This window comes from Styela clava, chromosome 9, assembly GCF_964204865.1.
Source record: "Styela clava chromosome 9, kaStyClav1.hap1.2, whole genome shotgun sequence".
In the NCBI taxonomy this organism is placed as follows: Eukaryota; Metazoa; Chordata; class Ascidiacea; order Stolidobranchia; family Styelidae; genus Styela; species Styela clava.
Window position 1 is genome coordinate 13,094,849 of NC_135258.1, and position 17,729 is coordinate 13,112,577.

The 17,729-nt window shown below is 34.4% G+C and overlaps 2 protein-coding genes across 2 annotated transcripts; one reads left to right on the plus strand and one right to left on the minus strand.

Moving 5' to 3' along the window:
* Nucleotides 1-60: 60 nt before the first annotated feature.
* Nucleotides 61-5,480, minus strand: LOC120339377 (uncharacterized). Its single transcript, XM_039407483.2, has 10 exons — nucleotides 5,299-5,480; nucleotides 4,920-5,091; nucleotides 4,640-4,795; nucleotides 4,317-4,493; nucleotides 3,121-3,278; nucleotides 2,723-2,900; nucleotides 2,115-2,373; nucleotides 1,487-1,661; nucleotides 1,174-1,391; nucleotides 61-1,077 (listed from the first exon to the last, which is right to left on the minus strand). Exons 1-10 carry the CDS (start codon nucleotides 5,446-5,448, stop codon nucleotides 897-899), a joined length of 1,824 nt encoding a protein of 607 aa, XP_039263417.2. The 5' UTR covers nucleotides 5,449-5,480; the 3' UTR covers nucleotides 61-896.
* A 1,737-nt stretch (nucleotides 5,481-7,217) lies between these two features.
* LOC120339475 (uncharacterized) lies at nucleotides 7,218-14,211 on the plus strand. The gene is made up of 17 exons (XM_039407611.2): nucleotides 7,218-7,565; nucleotides 7,797-7,897; nucleotides 8,037-8,166; nucleotides 8,604-8,693; nucleotides 8,780-8,873; nucleotides 9,101-9,306; nucleotides 9,671-9,887; nucleotides 10,178-10,303; nucleotides 10,432-10,566; nucleotides 10,927-11,034; nucleotides 11,358-11,531; nucleotides 11,747-12,189; nucleotides 12,295-12,467; nucleotides 12,673-12,762; nucleotides 12,928-13,117; nucleotides 13,191-13,381; nucleotides 13,948-14,211. The coding sequence occupies exons 1-17, from the start codon at nucleotides 7,227-7,229 to the stop codon at nucleotides 14,066-14,068; spliced, it is 2,928 nt and encodes a 975-aa protein (XP_039263545.2). The 5' UTR covers nucleotides 7,218-7,226; the 3' UTR covers nucleotides 14,069-14,211.
* The last annotated feature ends 3,518 nt before the right edge of the window (nucleotides 14,212-17,729 follow it).

Sequence of the window (17,729 nt, forward strand, 5' to 3'; positions counted from 1 at the left end):
TTACATTGTTTTGTTTATTGTGATAACTAGGGAAAATTTGTCTTAATCCGAGACTGTTTTAAAATATGAAAACCTAAAATCTAAGCACATCAAACAAGGGTGACTATGGAATTGCGGAAATTTCGGAAGAGGTTGTTTCCTACCTGTTATAAAACCAAAGCGTTCCTATCCCTCTGAAGTTTATTTTATTAAATTAAGTTTGCCAACCCAGTCTACTCGTAGGAAAATGTGCCTAGCCAAGTTTTATTTCGTCGCCTATTATGTATGGTGAACGAGAAACTACCACAGGTATTATAAGTGACGTCACATGGTCAGACCAAACATGTAGTTCGCAGATGCTAATTATTAAGTACATTTGTCCGAGAGCAAGGGTCGCAACAATGGAAGGCACCGAAAAGACTTTTATAATGCGCTACTGAATCGGCAACATGGGTCGATCTACATATTTAAAAAATGCTAATTAAACTACAATACATGGTAGAAGACTACGAGCGAAACAAATTTATAGATGACGTAGATCTTACATATATGTAGAACAATATAAACCTTTTGGAGTTGTCGAGTTTTTAGTTGAAATATTCTATTTTGGAAGTACTTTGGATTTGGGATGTGAATATTCACGAATTAGGTCTTTTACCACCGATGTTAAATGAAATCATTGTCCCAAATCAACAAGTAAACGTTAAATATAGCGAAATAGAATGGCAATGACTGTACCAAAAGAGCTTGGTCAGTAATTACATTTCATGAACGTCGCATCTCAAGTCAGCTTTCGCATACGCAGACGTCCACGCTGCAATGAGTTATCGAAGTGAAAAAAATAAACATATATATATATATATATATATAAAGGCATTTCGATAATGTCCTGATTGCAATGAAGTCGTTCCCATTCATTATTCAATGTCATCCAAAGCTTCTTCTGCTTTCCTCATTCCTTCGTCTCTGGTTTGTTCATCATCGATCTTCTGATAAAGAATCCTAGCTTCCTGGTAACATGCTTTCGCTTTCGATAATTGTCCAATATCCTGGTACAAAAGCCCGATGTTGTAGGTTAACTGGGCGAGAGTGATAATTCTGAAAAAAAAAATGGGTTACTGTTAACGAAACATCCATGCCTTACGCTATTTTTCACTACAAACCCCCGTGAATCGTAGATAGTTCTATTCCTACCTGCAATCAGGTCCGATCTTTTTCTTTAGTAGATCAATTCCTGCTTTAAGCATTGCTTCCGCTTGTTCAAATTGTCTCAATTCATAATACCCAATACCGACGCTGTTCAGAACCTCCGCTTGATTTTCAGCTCTAAATTCTGGGTCGACATGAACTCTTTCGCTGATCGACATGAAAGATGAGTGCATTTGAAGAACAATAGACATCGCTTGTCGCACCTAAATCATAAAATAAAACGCAATATTACCTGTTAGCATTGCTGGCTATTTACAATATTTTGTGCGAATGGTAAAGGAGAAAAACACTTCCTCACTTGTAAAGGGATTTCACCGTCAGAATATGCCCCACCAACTTGTTTGGCCAATGAACGCACAGAATGTCGTGCTTTCAAGATGCAGTCACGCATGCGAAGTAACTTTTGTCTGTCATCAGTGATTCGGCTGTAGCAATTTTGTGCTTCTTTATAACGATTAAGAGCTGACATATATCTATAAAACAATCAGAAAGTGGTATTATAGAGAGTAAGACACGATGGAATTTATGTACTACAAAATAAGTGCTACTAAGCAACTCTGAAACGAGTTATGTTACAATGTATGCTACTGGATTAGGCTCCATCCAACAACTGTGTCAACGGGGATCTTGGGTAAAATTGACCGCTCGGTCAAATTTGTGGTGTCGCGGGTTGGAAATTTGGCGTTCAATATAATGTCAACCACATTGCCCCGGATACACTGAAAGGGGATTGACAGTGCTGAATCGGAAAGATTTGATCCCTTCCAATAAGGTAGTTGGCTAATATTATTACATACATAGTAATATTCACCAGTGGTTTCCTGTCTAGAGCCTAGTAGAGAGCGATGTAAAACACCTCATAAAAAATATAGAATATTGTACGGTTTACCAAAATTGATTTATCATCGACTACTCGTTTCAATTACCTTCCTGTACATTCAAACGCTAGACCGACAACATTCATACATAGTGCTTTGCAGTGATCTCTATACCCGACGTCAACATCACAGTTGGTGATGATATCATTAAACAAATCATGCATTTCCAACAACGACGTCAAAGCATCTCGCGTTGTTGGTGAACCCCCTTCCACCGGATCTACTTTCATCAGTGCTTGTATGACGTCATTGAGTCCGCCCATGCATAGAATCATACCGTCAATCCCCTCCTGCCTATTCTCGATCCCTAGATGTTTTTGAACAAATTTAACAGTTTTATCTTAACTGTTTTTATTACAGGTATTCATGCAAGATGCAATAGATAGAGTCATTTAATAATCTGTCAATATCTTGTGTCCTTAGAGGGCCAAAAATGAAAAAGAAATTACAAGCAGGACTTGGAATGCCATATTCAGTGTTTAAGTCAGCGGCTTCTTCCAACCCGGGTTTGGTCACGCTCAGTTTCTCAGATTAACTAATTCATTTCAAATTTAAAATAAAAAGATTCTAGATTGAAAATAAAGTATATTATGGGTTTGGGTTAAAAAAAAGGGACGCCCGCTCAGTAATATTATAATGTATTAAGTCATATATACCTGAAAAGAGTACATTTGACATGTAGTAATATCTGATTGCATCTTCAAATTGATGGTTCTTCATACTTTCCCCAGCTTTTGCTTTAGCGTTCTTTGCTGTAGCGAGAAGATTAGATTGCTGTTTTTCTGTTTTCACTGTTCTGTCACTGATATCTCGATTCGTCATGTTACTTATTGCCTGAAAATAATATATATATCAAATAAAAACAACACACACGTGGTAATTTGCTTATATCATATTTGTCTTTATATATATATTATATATATCTTACGAGTCAGTTCAAAGAAAAAAAGTTTGAATAAAAAGATCATGTGCCTGCATTCAAATTGTAATTTTGGTAGATTTCGAACGTACACTGTTGCAATATAACACATTGTAAAAACTCATTTCAACCGACCTGTTGGAAATGAAATCCTGCTTCTTCTATCCTTCCCAAGTTAAACAGACAACCAGCAACTAACTCATGCATATAACAGTTAGTTTTCTCAAGTTGAAGTTCAAGCATAGGTAATGCTTCAGCAAACTGGCCCATTCGATAGAGTTGAACAGCTTTGTCTATGAAATGAATTAATTGTGTGAAATATGCAGTTTTTAAGTTTCCTGATAACGGTTGATCGAAACGGTTTTATATTACTTAACTCATTGAGGCGCGTTCAGCCTACTTCTGGAATATTGGTTTATGCTATAGTCCAGGGGTGTCAAACTCGCGGCCCTCGAACGCTTAACAATTATTGTAATATTTTTTTTATCTAAATATATATATATATTAAATTTTTCAAAGTGAAATTGATGCCACGTAATGGTAGGAAATGTCGCGAAATGTGGTGGGAAATGTCTGGTCCGAAAAGTCAGTCATTTGCTTGTTCACTGATCTATACATGAAATGATAAACGTAATATTTTTGCTTTACTGAAATTAATCAAACATTCTCAACGATCCAGAGTAACCGATGATCATGTGACCTCGTTAATTAGAGTTGCTACTGTAAAATCATTTCAGCCTGATATTAGTAAGCTGGTGGCACACAAGAGATGCCAAACGTCGGGACATGTGTAATAAAAAAAAACACTGAGTTTATTCTTTAGTTAGTATTTAGATTAGGTCATTTTTAGTGTAGGTATTATTCTTCCTATATCAAAACTTTGTTCAAAAATGATTTGGATAGTTGTACATAAAAATTTATGATTTTATGTAATAAATACAGTAAATTGAAGTAATAGTGAAATGGAAAAATTAATATGTAAATGGCATTTAAAATTCAAAAAAATAACAAAACTTTATTCGGCTGTTTAATTGCATCACAATATATGTCACAAACTAGACCTGTCTAAAAATATACTTCAAGTATACATTATTAAATATTTACCAGAAAATGTTTGCGGCCCTTTGAACAATTCCAAAAATGCAATGCGGTCCACGAGAACCCACGAGTTTGACACCCCTGTGCTATACTATCTTAAAATTAATTATATACGTACCTCTACTAATAACGAAATTGAAACAAAACTTGATCCATAAAATATTGAAATTAAAAAATTTAGAATCAACTAATTACCTAATGTCAAACTAATAGCAACAATTACTAAACTTTACCGATTGATTCCGTTGGACCTTCTATGTGAACCATTGCAATTTTGATGTGGAAATGGCATTCCAATTCGTAAACGCACAGAGTATGTTTTCCGAGACCGCTCCGTTCACCAACTATAATCAAATCTGCCAATCTCTTCTCAAGATCTGCACGAAGTTCATCAGGAATGAGTCCAGCTTCTGCGCAAAGGAAAATAAAAAGCAAAATTAAATGAAATATTTGAAGATATTTCCAACCGAATGTGCCATATTAGTCCTCTTATTTTTACAATATAAAGTAAAACTTCTGTTAGCGGTTTCGGGTAACCTCGTGGACTGTATTTCACCTTGTCGTTCGTCGTATTTCATCAGAGCTGCTTTTTCACAAATTTTTCGGCATCGATCAATAATATCATCTCGTATTTGCCGAACTATAGTATCCATGTTGAATTGGATGTTAGGTCGTTCACGAGAATCAGGCACTTTTTGAATTCCCCCTCGATCTGTACAAAAGAAAATCGGGAATATTTTTGGTCAAAATAAAATCAAATAAAATATTGCAAAAACTGTTATCCTTGATCATTTTTGCAATTATTACTTCGACGGATTATAAATGTTCCAACATACCTTTTATCCGCTCCAGATTAAATTCCTGAGATGTCAAGTTCAGCGTTGCTTGATGGAAAGAGTACGCCATGCCTTCCATTGGGGGCATCGTAGAATTTTTTTGAGGTGTATATCCAGGAAGCTCACCGGCAAAAGATTTTCTTCTTGTCACCGGATCCTTAGCAAGATTTTTCTGGCAAACAACATTTTTGATCATTGATTGGAAAGCACACACTGTTTGCTGTTTGTCAATACACAATATAATTGTATGGGTGGTGCTGTTACTTGTGTCTACGCTAGCCTTTTTTAATCCTGTGGCATGATACTGATTTAACGTACCAGCTCGAATATGTCAAAAAATGTCCCCGGCAAAAAATAAATTTCAATTTTATCGACTCACTCCGATGGTATCAATGCTTGGTTTCTCAGGTTTATCTGAATATATTTCCGCTTTTGATGACGATCTCGGCAGTTTGTTTTCAGTGTCCGCAAGAAACATCTGAGCCAATCTTTTGGCTGTTGCCACATCTGTATCACTATGTGACTCCATGATTTTAACTCCAGAGGTTTTTAATAATTATTTGGCGTTGCAGATATACGAGTGAAACACTGAAAAATTCAACTATATAATAAAAAATGATATAGATAGAGAATTGCGCTTTCTCGTTTTATTATATCAAAACTATGGGCACTTTGCAAAATGTAACTAACTGCTGTTGTTGAATGGCAAAATGGGGAAAATTTGCAAAGGCGAAATTCGCCAATTTGCATCGACTAACTATATATTTTATTGATATATAACGATAAGCAAGGTGTACAAAAAGGTTATGACTACAAATTAATCTCAATTATACGTGAAGTTTATGAATGTCAAAAACTCACTAAAACAGTTTTTAGGAATTTGATCTTAAAAATTCTCAAGTATAGTCCCAGATTACACGCACCTTCACGCGGTAATAAATGAATCTTAAATAAAGTTATTCGCATGAAACTTCAATATGGTCAAGAATTAGAATAATAATTTAGCGAACGTAACTATGGTGTTAAAAATAACTTGACTTTGTATTAACCTGAGCGTTGATTTATCCCGGGCAACGAAATAATGGTTGTCAAGCAATTAATCGTCACTGAGAGAGTAAAATACTATTGGTAATTTCTATATTACCTCGTCTATTTATTGTTTTTGTTGAAACGCATCCAACCGTGACCGCTTGTGGAAAGGTTTATATTACAAGTCGTGGTTGCGATATTTTTATATGTCTCCTTATAAGGAGTGGATTGGAATAAACGTAATTGTTAATGATGTAATCATAATGAATAAGAATGATATTATTATAATGACTTCGAGTCTGGAATGAAGTGATGTTATACTTTACTGTTCCATCAATGAAAAAAGAACATTATTGTTCAATTATTAAAAATGGAACATTATGTATGTATGTGAATACAAACTAATGTGTTAAAAAGTATGCATGTTTGTTTACAACTAAATAAATTATTGTTTATGTTGAATAAAGCATACGACCAATAGGTAATTACCATAAAAGATTTTTCAGAACATTTCTAAGAGATTCAAGTTTTTACAGAAATATTAGTACTATCATATACAGCAAGACTCTTTAATCACCTAAAAGAGTTGTCTTCACAATTGCTACAGTATGCCGGCTTCGTTCGCACAAAGCATGAAGGAAGAAAGGATATAATTTAGTTCCACAGAAACCCAATTTATGACATTTATTTATGCGTTTGCAGAATTACACATGATTATGTGCATACATTTATTTCGTTCTCCTTAAATAAAAATGATGTAATCGTCTAAGGTTAAGTATCATGTGTCTATTTAGAGTTTCTTGCCACTTATTTTTTTAACCATCAAACATATCTGCAAATAAGTTACCAAAATGCCGTTTACAAGCAGATTAAATGCAAAGTTTATTTTTACTTATTTAATGCGGTTAAACTTCTTTAAATAAACGATATTTGCGGAAAACAACACTCGAGTGACGTAACATTGTAAGATTAGTCGAGGAAACGTCAACGACACGGATAGTTTCCTGAACGTTACCGATATTTTACGCTCGGTTGAGCTTAACATGATTAAAGTTTAAAACCATCGTGATTAATGGGTAAGAATACATTTCGCATTCCTGGCCAGTTATAACACGATTATTACAACATAGCACTAAATATTTAGGTTGAAATGCAAAATCATTTCACGCATTCTTTTTTACAGTATTGAAGTTCATTTTAAAGTTTTTGGAAATTGTTTTACATTTAATTACCTGTACGTCAGGTAAAATCATTTTCATCTTGTGTTGTGGTACGGAAATGAAATTTAAAAATTCTTTTTCGATGCGATATAAAACTCAGTATCTTCCGAATGGAACAGTACAAGATATACTGCTTGTTGACGAAGTAAAAGCAAAAATGGCCGGAGCAAAAGCTTTGAGACACAAGTTGAATGAAGAATTTCTGACTTGTCAAATATGTCTAAATACATACGAAGACCCGGTTTTGTTGGATTGTCAACATTCGTTTTGCAGAAATTGTGTGGATCAATGCGTGACTATGATTTCAGGTGGAATACATTGCCCAGTTTGTAGACAACGGACTCTATTACCGAGAAAAAGTGGATTGTCGAATTTGAAGAAGAATTTTTTTGTCCAGGTATCCGCTATTTCAAACGGCCAATCTATAAATAAAGTTTTGTACACAATATGTGTATTTAAATAGAGTAAATGCAATAGAGTAAATACTTTGTCCGAAAAATTATTGTTGTTTTCTGATTTATGTTAATATTCAAAAACAACTTGTTGTCTCCCCATTAATTGCTGGAACAATGACAACGAAAAACTATACAGTATGAACGCCTTTATCTGTAATTTTTTTTTTCTTCAGAGTCTAATAGACACTATTAAAGGTCGCAGAGAGTCCAATGCATCTACAATATCTTTAATATGGGAAGAAATTGGATCAGGAGAATCAAAAATAATCAGAAGGTCAGTGCATTGCAAACAAAATATTGTTGTACCAAATATATTTACTTTTTCACTGAAAAAGCATTGTATCTGGCATAGGATTATTTAAATAATTGGTTGACCTTAAAAAATCGATGAAAAACTTCATTACATAATTTAGACGTCATCCTTTATGTGATATATGTGATGATGAAGTAAAAGCAATGATGAGATGTTTGGATTGTTCAGATTATTTATGTGGAGATTGTCACCTTGTTCATTGTCAGACAAAGTTTACAAGGAATCATAAGGTAAGCTATGACTGTGCCTCAATGTGGGTTTTAAAATCTTTATTTGTTAGAATGTAACTTCAAAAGAAACATTTTGATTTTAATATTTACCAATCTTATTTCGAAATGTTTATTAAACAAAACTAATTACGCTGACACGACATAGACAATTTTTTCATAATAAGATTTCTTTTCATATTCTTAGAATATTTTGGAAAATTCGTTTCTGATTTCTAATTTAATCATAATCAATTTTGATTTCAATGACTTATTATTGAGTTCTGGTGCTTCGCGACTGCCTGAGGTCCAGGACCCAAATTTGTAATCATTTAGGTTAGGTAAATTTCATGATTTCTTCCATCTCGGAATAAAGTTATTTTCTATTGTATTTGAAGTTATTTTTATACCCCAATTAGTCCATTTTCATGCACTAACTTTGACGACATTCTTTGTTACAGATAGTGACGCTTGGTAGTCTAAAGACCGGAAAATACAGCTCGGAAATTCAAGCTCGAGCAAAGATATTTTGTTCTCGCCACGAGGATGAGGTATTTCCTTTTAGTGGTTTTCAATGAGTTCTATTAAAACTTTGTAATCGCTTGGCTAATACAAGTTCATTTTATTTCCACGACAGATTTGTCGAATGTTTTGTCAATGTTGTAAAATTCCCGTTTGTCATGATTGTATACAAGAAACTTGTGGACAACATCCATTAATACAAGTTAAAGGTAATATTTATAATCATAAAAGCAATTGTAAGCAAATTAGACATTGCGAATTTCAGGAGCACAATTGCTTTATAAGACCTGTTCTAAATAAGATATTTCTGAATACCAATCGTTCTTTTATCCAAGTAGGATATAGTACAAAAGAAAATATAGAAACATAATTGAGAAGCAAATTTGCGTATAAGAAGCATTATTTATTATTTGAACATTTTGGTATTTTTTTTTAGCCGCAGTTGAAGATGTCAAAAGACGTTCCAGTGAACTTGTTATCTCAATAGGGAAGGAGATTTCAGACTCAAAAGCGTTGGTTGATTCAATATCGGAAACAAAAACAAAACGTAAAAATGAAAAGGAAATCATCTTGCGTGACATTGAAAAACATACAAAATCTATTATAGCGTCTGTGAAAAAAAGAGGGAAAGCCTTGAATGAGGTGAACAACCTGAATCTTTACTTCTTCGTAACATGAAGGCTTTTTTGAACTGTAGCCACGTCTCAGTGTAAATCTTCAGGAATACCGTAAAAACCAGTAATTTGTTTTGCATTGTTAAAATACCTGGTTACGAAAATGCAGGTCTGTTTTAACCATGTAACATAAGCACATAACCAAGTAATCAGAAAATTCACCAACAGCATAACAGCAGTTTTAAAAGTTGGAAAGCATAATGTGACCTAGTGTGTAATTATATTATCTTTATATACCTTCTGTCCCGCATGCAAACATCCTCGACCCCATAGTCAGTCTGTTCAGATAACTCTGCTAAATTTGTAATTTTGTTATTCGTGTTTTATCTTAGGCATTGAAGCAACTTCTAAACGATCACAACAAATATCTCGGTAAATATGAACAACTTGAAACAAAAAAATTAAATGAAATTGAAAAGACGTTCAATGGTTTTCAAATCAAACATCAAACTACTTTATCATCTGGAAGTCCAACAGATATTTTGAATTTGTTGAGCACAGTTGAAGAAATGGAAGGGATTGTTCAATCAAACTCGAGAGAATGTGTCGGTATGTTGTCGAATATGAGTCCTGAATAAAGAATAGAAATTTAGAAAAATCCTCACACTTTTACAATAACGACACATAAAACACAGGTTCATTTCATGCCCAGTAAATATTACTTAGACCTCTAGTTGTTCAATATAAAATTGATAATTTATGCTCGGTAAAGTTGATGATTAGGCAGAACAATCTCAAAATTATATGTTCAACATATTAATTTATGATGAAGTGGTACACTGACATCACGAAGACGGGGCTTGCTGACTGTTACACTCTTTTGTATTGATAATTTCCAGATGACATAGAATTGAAAGAAATTTTAAGATGTCAGGATCCACTTGTGAAATTGACGACACCATCAAACAACGAAGAAAATAGAAAGATGAAAATTTCGCACTGTATGGGGAAACTAATGTGTAAAGGTAACTGAATAGTATATATGGAAAAACAGTCTTTAGTCTGTCACATTGATTCGTAAATCTAATGCGGTATCGTGCCTTTTAATGAATATTTTTTTAGTATTATTATTTTGCATGTTATCACATTGCAGACGTGTTGCAGAAAGATTCTCCTAATACAACATCTTATTTGGAGAAAGGACTTATATCCTTTGGAGAAACCGAAGATTCTACTAACAATAATATACCTGAAGAAAATGAGGATCCACAATATTGTGAAATTAATGGTAAAACTCACATAAAAATATATATGTTATTTGGGTTTAACAAAAAAAAAATAGAAAATATCTTCAGAAAATATAGATCTCAACTTTATCGAAAATTGGCCAAATTTTTGAGGTAAAAGTAGGCCTACTCTATACATTAGCATCACTCTAAATATTAGCAACAGTTTCACCTCGACACTAACTGCGGTAATCGGTAATTTTTCATCGTACGTATTTAAGTATAATAGTTTAAAACAATATATACGTTATATCAATGCATATAATTATCGTAATATGTATATAATATGTAATTTAGTAACATAAAACTGAAATTCTTCCAGGTTATGTTGGATTTATAACCCTGAAAATTGATTTTTACAGACCTTGAAGCTGAAAACGGTGATACAAATGCCACAAACGCAACTCAAGATAATACTGATCCAAACCAGGACGCTTTGTACGCAAAAATTCCCCGCAGGAACAAGAGAGGTATTTAATTAAATTAAACGTTTTTTGTTTTGTTTTTTGCACCAGCATTTTCTATTTCCATTTGTGATTTCTAATGCGACTTTATCACGTTCAAGTTATCCAGCCGTTGGTCAGGTGAAATAAACATTAAACTATTTATAAGTTGCAGTTTTTAGATGATGTGTGCGTTCAACTTTCGTTAAAATGTTTTATTTTATAGAGTACTATTTATACTTTGTTTATGATGCATGCAAACTCTATACATTCTTACGCGTTTTCATTAATTATGAACTAAGTTTTTAAGCAGTATGAATATACAATAGAGTTTGTCGTATTGATTGCAGCAAAAGCAATACGAAGACCTCAAACTTTATCAGATGATGTAACAAATTCACCGAGTATGAACCTTAGACGGAAATTATATCACACTGATGAAGAGCCGATCCTCATGAACGATACAGTAATGTGTTCAACAAGTAGTTTTGATGCCAGCGAATCGACAATATTCAGCGCTGAAGGTAATAAACTATATTGTATATTTAGCTTAGATAAAGTTTGTATTGTGGGCTACATCGGGTTTGTATCTAAACTACCTAGTAATATGTATGTTATATAAAGGCACCTCGTATATACAACCACGCTTTTTAAATAGCTCATTTGTTATTGTGCAGAAATACGCTCATAAACCTAAAGCACACACTTACCATAATATCTTACTTTATACACAATCCAGATTCACACGATGGATGGTCTCTGAACAGTCTTGTGGAGAATAATGGAAGTCATGCATTGCAAAATATAACCCCGCGGAGGGACGATTCTTCCGTGAGGCGATCTCAGTCTCTAGCTTTATTATCAGATCAAATCAATGGTATTCGAAGACCCACGCCTAAACCGAGAAAAGTCCTCATGGCCTCTTCAGTGGAAATGCTGAATGCTACAGACAGTGGTGATATTATGTCACGCCCGAATTCTCTACTTGATGACGTAATGATAAGGCAGCCAATAAGAATTCGATCCACAGAGAATCTTTGCAACCGTAGAAGCAGACCAGACGTTGACGTCGGTACGGTAATCGTGAGTACCTTCGAAATTCATGGACAACCATGTACGTTTACTTCTGCACCGAAAGTCGCACTATTAACCAATGGAAATATAGTCGCATCGGATTACAAGGTGATTACACAGTTGTTACATGCATTGCTTATATAATATCGTTATGTTCCACGTAAGCGTGGAAATTAGATAGTAACTTTTGACGTATTTGTAAATCATATATAGGCACAGCGTATTTTCCGTTTCACGGCGGGTGGTAACTTCATCAATAGTTTCAAACTTATTGCTGGTGGAAGAGGATTAAATCCAATTGGAATTTCAACTACTAAAAAAGGAAAAATAGTTGTAACTTGCGGTGAAACCGTTCGTGTCTTTGGAGTCACAGGAAAGTCAAGCAAGTAAGTAAAACACTTTTCAAAAACATTCAGAATATTCAATTTCAATACAAAGTAAAAATAAATAAATTTAAATAGGATGCGCAAGGATACATACTATAAACGACATTTTAACACGCATCATTGGTCACTACCGATAAAAAGAAATTAGCAAACACAAAATCAGTATAGTAATTTTCTTGAATTTATCTATTTTCCTATTGTTTAGAAAATTTGGAATGACGTTCTTTGGTAAATCATGTGGAGTAGCTGTAGATAAAAAGACGAATAAAATTGTAATCACAGACATTGAAAAGAGGTGAGAATATATTTTGAATATAAACTTTTCGGAACTACAATTCAAGCTGTAATTGATTGCTAATCCGTGAATTGTTCTCGATATATAAGTGACTAACACGGACAAAAATGAACTTATACTTATAAATTACCTTATAAATATACTTATTCGCTTTTCAATTTCAAGCTGTGCCTCGATCCATGCTTCGGATGGCGGATTAGAAAAGCTCTTCCGAGGTGGTACTGGAATTCAAATGAGACATACAGAAGCTGGAGAAGAATTGGAAACTCTACGTCTTCATACACCATATTTCGTTGCAGTAGATCAAAGAAATGGAAATATATTAGTATCAGATTGGGCGAATCACGATATCAAAGTAATGATTTTTTTAATTGATAATTTATAAGCAATTATATACAAAAATATAAAAACAACATGTAATTTTTCAGATTTTTGACAAAAAGGGAAATTGTCTCGCGTGCATAACATCCTGCATAGTTCCCCAAATGAGTCAAATCAGTTCAAGGCAAAAGTTTTTAAACCCGGCTGGTGTCTGTGTAGACGCGGACGGTAACGTGTTTGTGGCTGACCATGGTCATAACAGGATCGCTATGTTCAATGACAATTGGGAATTTCAAAGGTTGGTAGAAGTTAAATGAATAAAACTGTTTTCAATTGCGTATTATTATATCAGTTCCGCGCGACCAATCGACGGGTCATGTTTTTGATCTTGAGAAATGTGGGACGTTGAAAATCGTGAATGCTGCTCTCGATATAACATGAATCGTGTATATTGGAAATAAGCATCTTAACCTTAAACTGTGAAATATTTGTAGAAATCGGCTTTACTTTCATGTTCACAATGTGATATTCGGAACAATATACTGAACAACCATTATGTGCCCCCAGGGGCAGATTATGCCCCTTGGTGCCCTAAGCACTGAGGCTTTAGTGCCCCCTAATGTGTAATTTCATTATAAAAACAATAAACGACATGAGGGTATTATTCATTAAAAATAATCACAACCAACAGTGAATAAAACAACTATGACGAACATTTTAGGTTTTTTACCTGTTATATATAGCCAATATATATATCGGCCGCTTACTGCTGTAGTGATAATAGGTTATACGAAGGGCCAGGAATACAAATCTTCAATTTTTCTGAACCACTTTCAATCACTATTTGCGTAATATTCTATACAGATTTGTTGCAACTGAACAGAATGGACTTCGAAGTCCATGGTCAATCGTTGCAGATGGTAATGGAAGGGTTATCGTCACGGAATATTGGACAAAAATCATCAAGTCTTTTAGATACAGATGAATGTCACACCAACTTATGTACAAACGTTTGCTGATACCAATGACTTTTCGGGCAATCTAATTAAAATTGCGCAAATGAATTTAATCTCCACAGTTGTGCATACTGCATACTTTTGTTAGAAATGTAATTAACTTTATAATAAATTTTGCTTATAATAAAAGTCTTCACTCTGCATGCTTTGTGAATTTGTTATTGTGCACGTAGATACACTATTTTAGACTATTGTTTACATTGACGTCAGCTGGTCATCTGAATCTGGAATATGACCACCTGCTGCAAACGACACGTTGCAAAACGCCATCTAAAGCTTCAATATATAAACGCTTTACGTAAAATTTCAGAACCGTGGACGAGAGTTTGGTACTATTTGTTGGATTCAAATCTAGTTTGTAACTTCTAAAAGTGGCAGTCATAGTCGAACGATTACTAAAATAATCTATATGTGAACGCCGAAATTTTCGGAAGAAACGAAAACGATTGCACACGCTAAAGTGTTCGCGGTCAAAATGTTTCTGGAGTATGTAGCCGCAGTCGAACTATTTTTGAACCTGGAGTCGAGCACAAAATTTATGTCAATCATAAGTCGTCAATTGGTTTTTGAATGATACGGATTCGGTAATCGACATCGAATAGCTACTCCGATTCTACAGTCCTGATGTTCATAAACCCCAGTTTCATAAACCGCGATAAATATTAACACGATACATGCATGGTTATTATTCTACCGACATAACCCAATAGTTTTAGTGGACAAATATGAGCTGTTGAGTTCAAGCCTGCTATTTCGCTTATAGCATTCGAATAAATTCACTATTTATTCAGTATGTATCTCAGATTATATACTTTTATCTATATCTCGGGGGGAATTTAGAATTCAAATATATTACAAACTATAAAGCTTATTGTGAGAGTCAAAATTGATCCATCGTATTTCCGTGTCAGAAGTATATATCACATATAACGTACTCTTCTTTTTGTTTACTGTGATATCACGTTCTTTGAAGCACGCGTCAGTCATAAGTATTGGCATCTCTCGAAGGTTTACCTAAACCTTATTCTGCGTTACAGTTGGTACCGTTCTCGGCAGCTATGGCGGAGATAGTATACAAAGCATATCTCAAACGATATCTTCTCCTTGCGATTCTCTGTTTTGTAACATTTTGGCAAATATATTCAACTAACGGTTTCATCATTCTGAACAATGCTGTAACGATGTTCTACCAAATTACACCGTATGTAACAGATTTGCTGGCTGTTATTGGACATCTTATTGGCTTACCAGTGGGGCTGCTTTCTGCTTATCACAGCGATGCATTATCCCTCCGTGCAATGATGTTAGGTCTCATTTTAGCACTTTTGGGCGGTTCGCTTGTCTGCATGATTGGATTTCTTTCAGGGTGAGTAATATTGCTACGCCAATGTACTATGTCATTAGAATATGTCAAATTCAGAGTGCTGTCTCAAGTATTAAAAATAATGTCAAATAGAAAGCTATACGAAAAGATTTACAAAATATACAACACTGATTCGTATTATTTGTTCATTCAGAGATTTGTTCTACGTTACTGCAATCGGTCGACTATTGGAGGCTCAATAGCATCATCCGTTATTTACCCCCTCGCCATCCCAACACTTAACTTCACCAAAACAACAAATAATTCGGAATGGGAAGGTTCTCACAGAGTAACAGTAGTGTTCAGCACGACATTCGGTAGCATGTGTATTTCCTCGTTATTATCATTGATATTAGCAATAATTTACTGCAAAAACAATCCTCCATCTCCTCCAAGCCGGGCGCAACATGAAATTTTATTGGAAACTGAAAAACGGAGTCGGAAATGTTGTATTGACCGACTGAAAAGCATTCGGAGCATTGTTGGAAAACGTCAGTTTGTTTTAATCACTGTGGCGACGTCGTTTTTTCACTCTTACTTGGTGTATGGGATGATTTTGATGCCGTCTTGTATATTAACTACGTTTCCTGAAATAGAGAATATTGTTCCTGGGAAAATATTTCTCATATCGACCATTGGGCAAGTAGCAGGTGTTACAGTGGCCGGCAAATTGCTTGATAGATTTAAGACCTTCAAGAAAACAGTTTTAATAAGTAAGTTACTTGAGTCTGGAATAGCAAATAAATAATCTACAGGGGAATCTGTTCATACATTCCGAAATAAGTTTCAATGTTGTTTCCATGCAGTGAGTTTTTTATGTGACTCCTGCTCGTTACATTGGAAGCTTTTTTGTAATATATATCTTCGAATTTATTACGTCTATTCATTTTAGTCCGGTATAGTAACGAGAAGAGGGTATTCAGAATAGGTTTACTAATGACTGACCCCATCTGTTTCATGCAATATTTATATTTGGAACTCATTTTTGTCTGGGTATGGGATAGTGACTGACTTAAAACTTTTGTTCTGTTAAAATAAATACTGCGTTGAGTTGCTGAATAAAAGCTAATTATTCTAGACCCTAAAAGCACAACTCTGAAACCTAAAGTACCTCATATGTGAATTTAACGTCCACTCGAAGCTGAAACTGCATTTTAAGCGTACAGTAAAAAACCATTTTCAGTAGCTGGGATTGGAATCTTTACCTTTTATAACTTTTCCAGGTGTAATCATCATGGTACTCTCATGTGTTGGACTGTTCTTTGCACATTCCCGCCGAAATATGACCCTTCTTTATATATTATACACAACAATTAACACGGCAGGTGGAGTGTACATACCTTCCGCTATTGAATTATTGGTTGAAAATACTTATCCAGCTGACAAATTGCTTCTGATGTCATTATATACGTCGATTTCGAATACCTTCATTGTCATTTTCACGTCCATTACCAGACTAATGATGACAAAACTGGGAGTTCCAACTGCTACCTTAGCGACAGCTGGCTTTCTCATGATTTCGATGGTTGCCATACTAATGATTAATCCTGATTATAAAAGACATAAGATTGATACCACTACATTGAACGGTAAAGGTCGCAACGAGGAATTGAACGAAATGAATGATACGCGTTTCATATGAACGAATGCAGAAATTATTTGAATAGTTTATAATCATTTCCATGAATAGAAACAAAAATTGAAATAGTTGTTCTTCTTAATTTATTAATTGTAAAAATATATACGGGCAAACATACTAGAAAATAGAGCGACAAAGTAAGCAACTATCACTTGAACCAGTAATGTAGATAATTTCTGAAATTTGATATTCTCATTCTCAAGTTCTTCAACACTGACTTTTATTGTCATTTATAGTGCAATAGCGTTACATGTAGTTTCCCCCCCTATTTCTATGTATATATATCGTGTTTCCCCGAAATAAAAAAAATTCTTGCTATCAACTAGATCTGCTACCAGGGGTCGGCAACCTACGGCCGGATCCGGCCTGCGGAGTAACATAATCCGGCCCGCGACGCTTCCCTGAATTATAGTAAGAAAACAGTTGTTTTGACGATTATATTTTTCACGTTACACAATTCATTATATTATAATCTAACAAGTATAAAATTCACAATTACTCGTTTAATAAACCTATAATTTAATTATAATTAGACGATTGGCAACAAAACGCTGAAAAGTTGATGCTAAGTGCAAAAGGTTCAATGGCGCAAAAAATGCAATGCAATGAGGGAATAAATCTATATTCT

Excerpts from the sequence above, each read along its gene's own strand:
- LOC120339377 (XM_039407483.2), bottom strand. The coding sequence starts at position 5,448 with ATGGAGTCACATAGTGATACAGATGTGGCAACAGCCAAAAGATTGGCT. Across the intron at positions 3,279-4,316 it reads AGGTCCAACGGAATCAATCG|ACAAAGCTGTTCAACTCTAT; the intron begins GTAAAGTTTAGT and ends TTCATTTCATAG. Across the intron at positions 1,662-2,114 it reads GCGTTTGAATGTACAGGAAG|ATATATGTCAGCTCTTAATC; the intron begins GTAATTGAAACG and ends ATTGTTTTATAG.
- LOC120339475 (XM_039407611.2), top strand. The coding sequence starts at position 7,227 with ATGAAATTTAAAAATTCTTTTTCGATGCGATATAAAACTCAGTATCTT. Across the intron at positions 11,035-11,357 it reads TCCCCGCAGGAACAAGAGAG|CAAAAGCAATACGAAGACCT; the intron begins GTATTTAATTAA and ends TATTGATTGCAG. Across the intron at positions 11,532-11,746 it reads GACAATATTCAGCGCTGAAG|ATTCACACGATGGATGGTCT; the intron begins GTAATAAACTAT and ends TACACAATCCAG.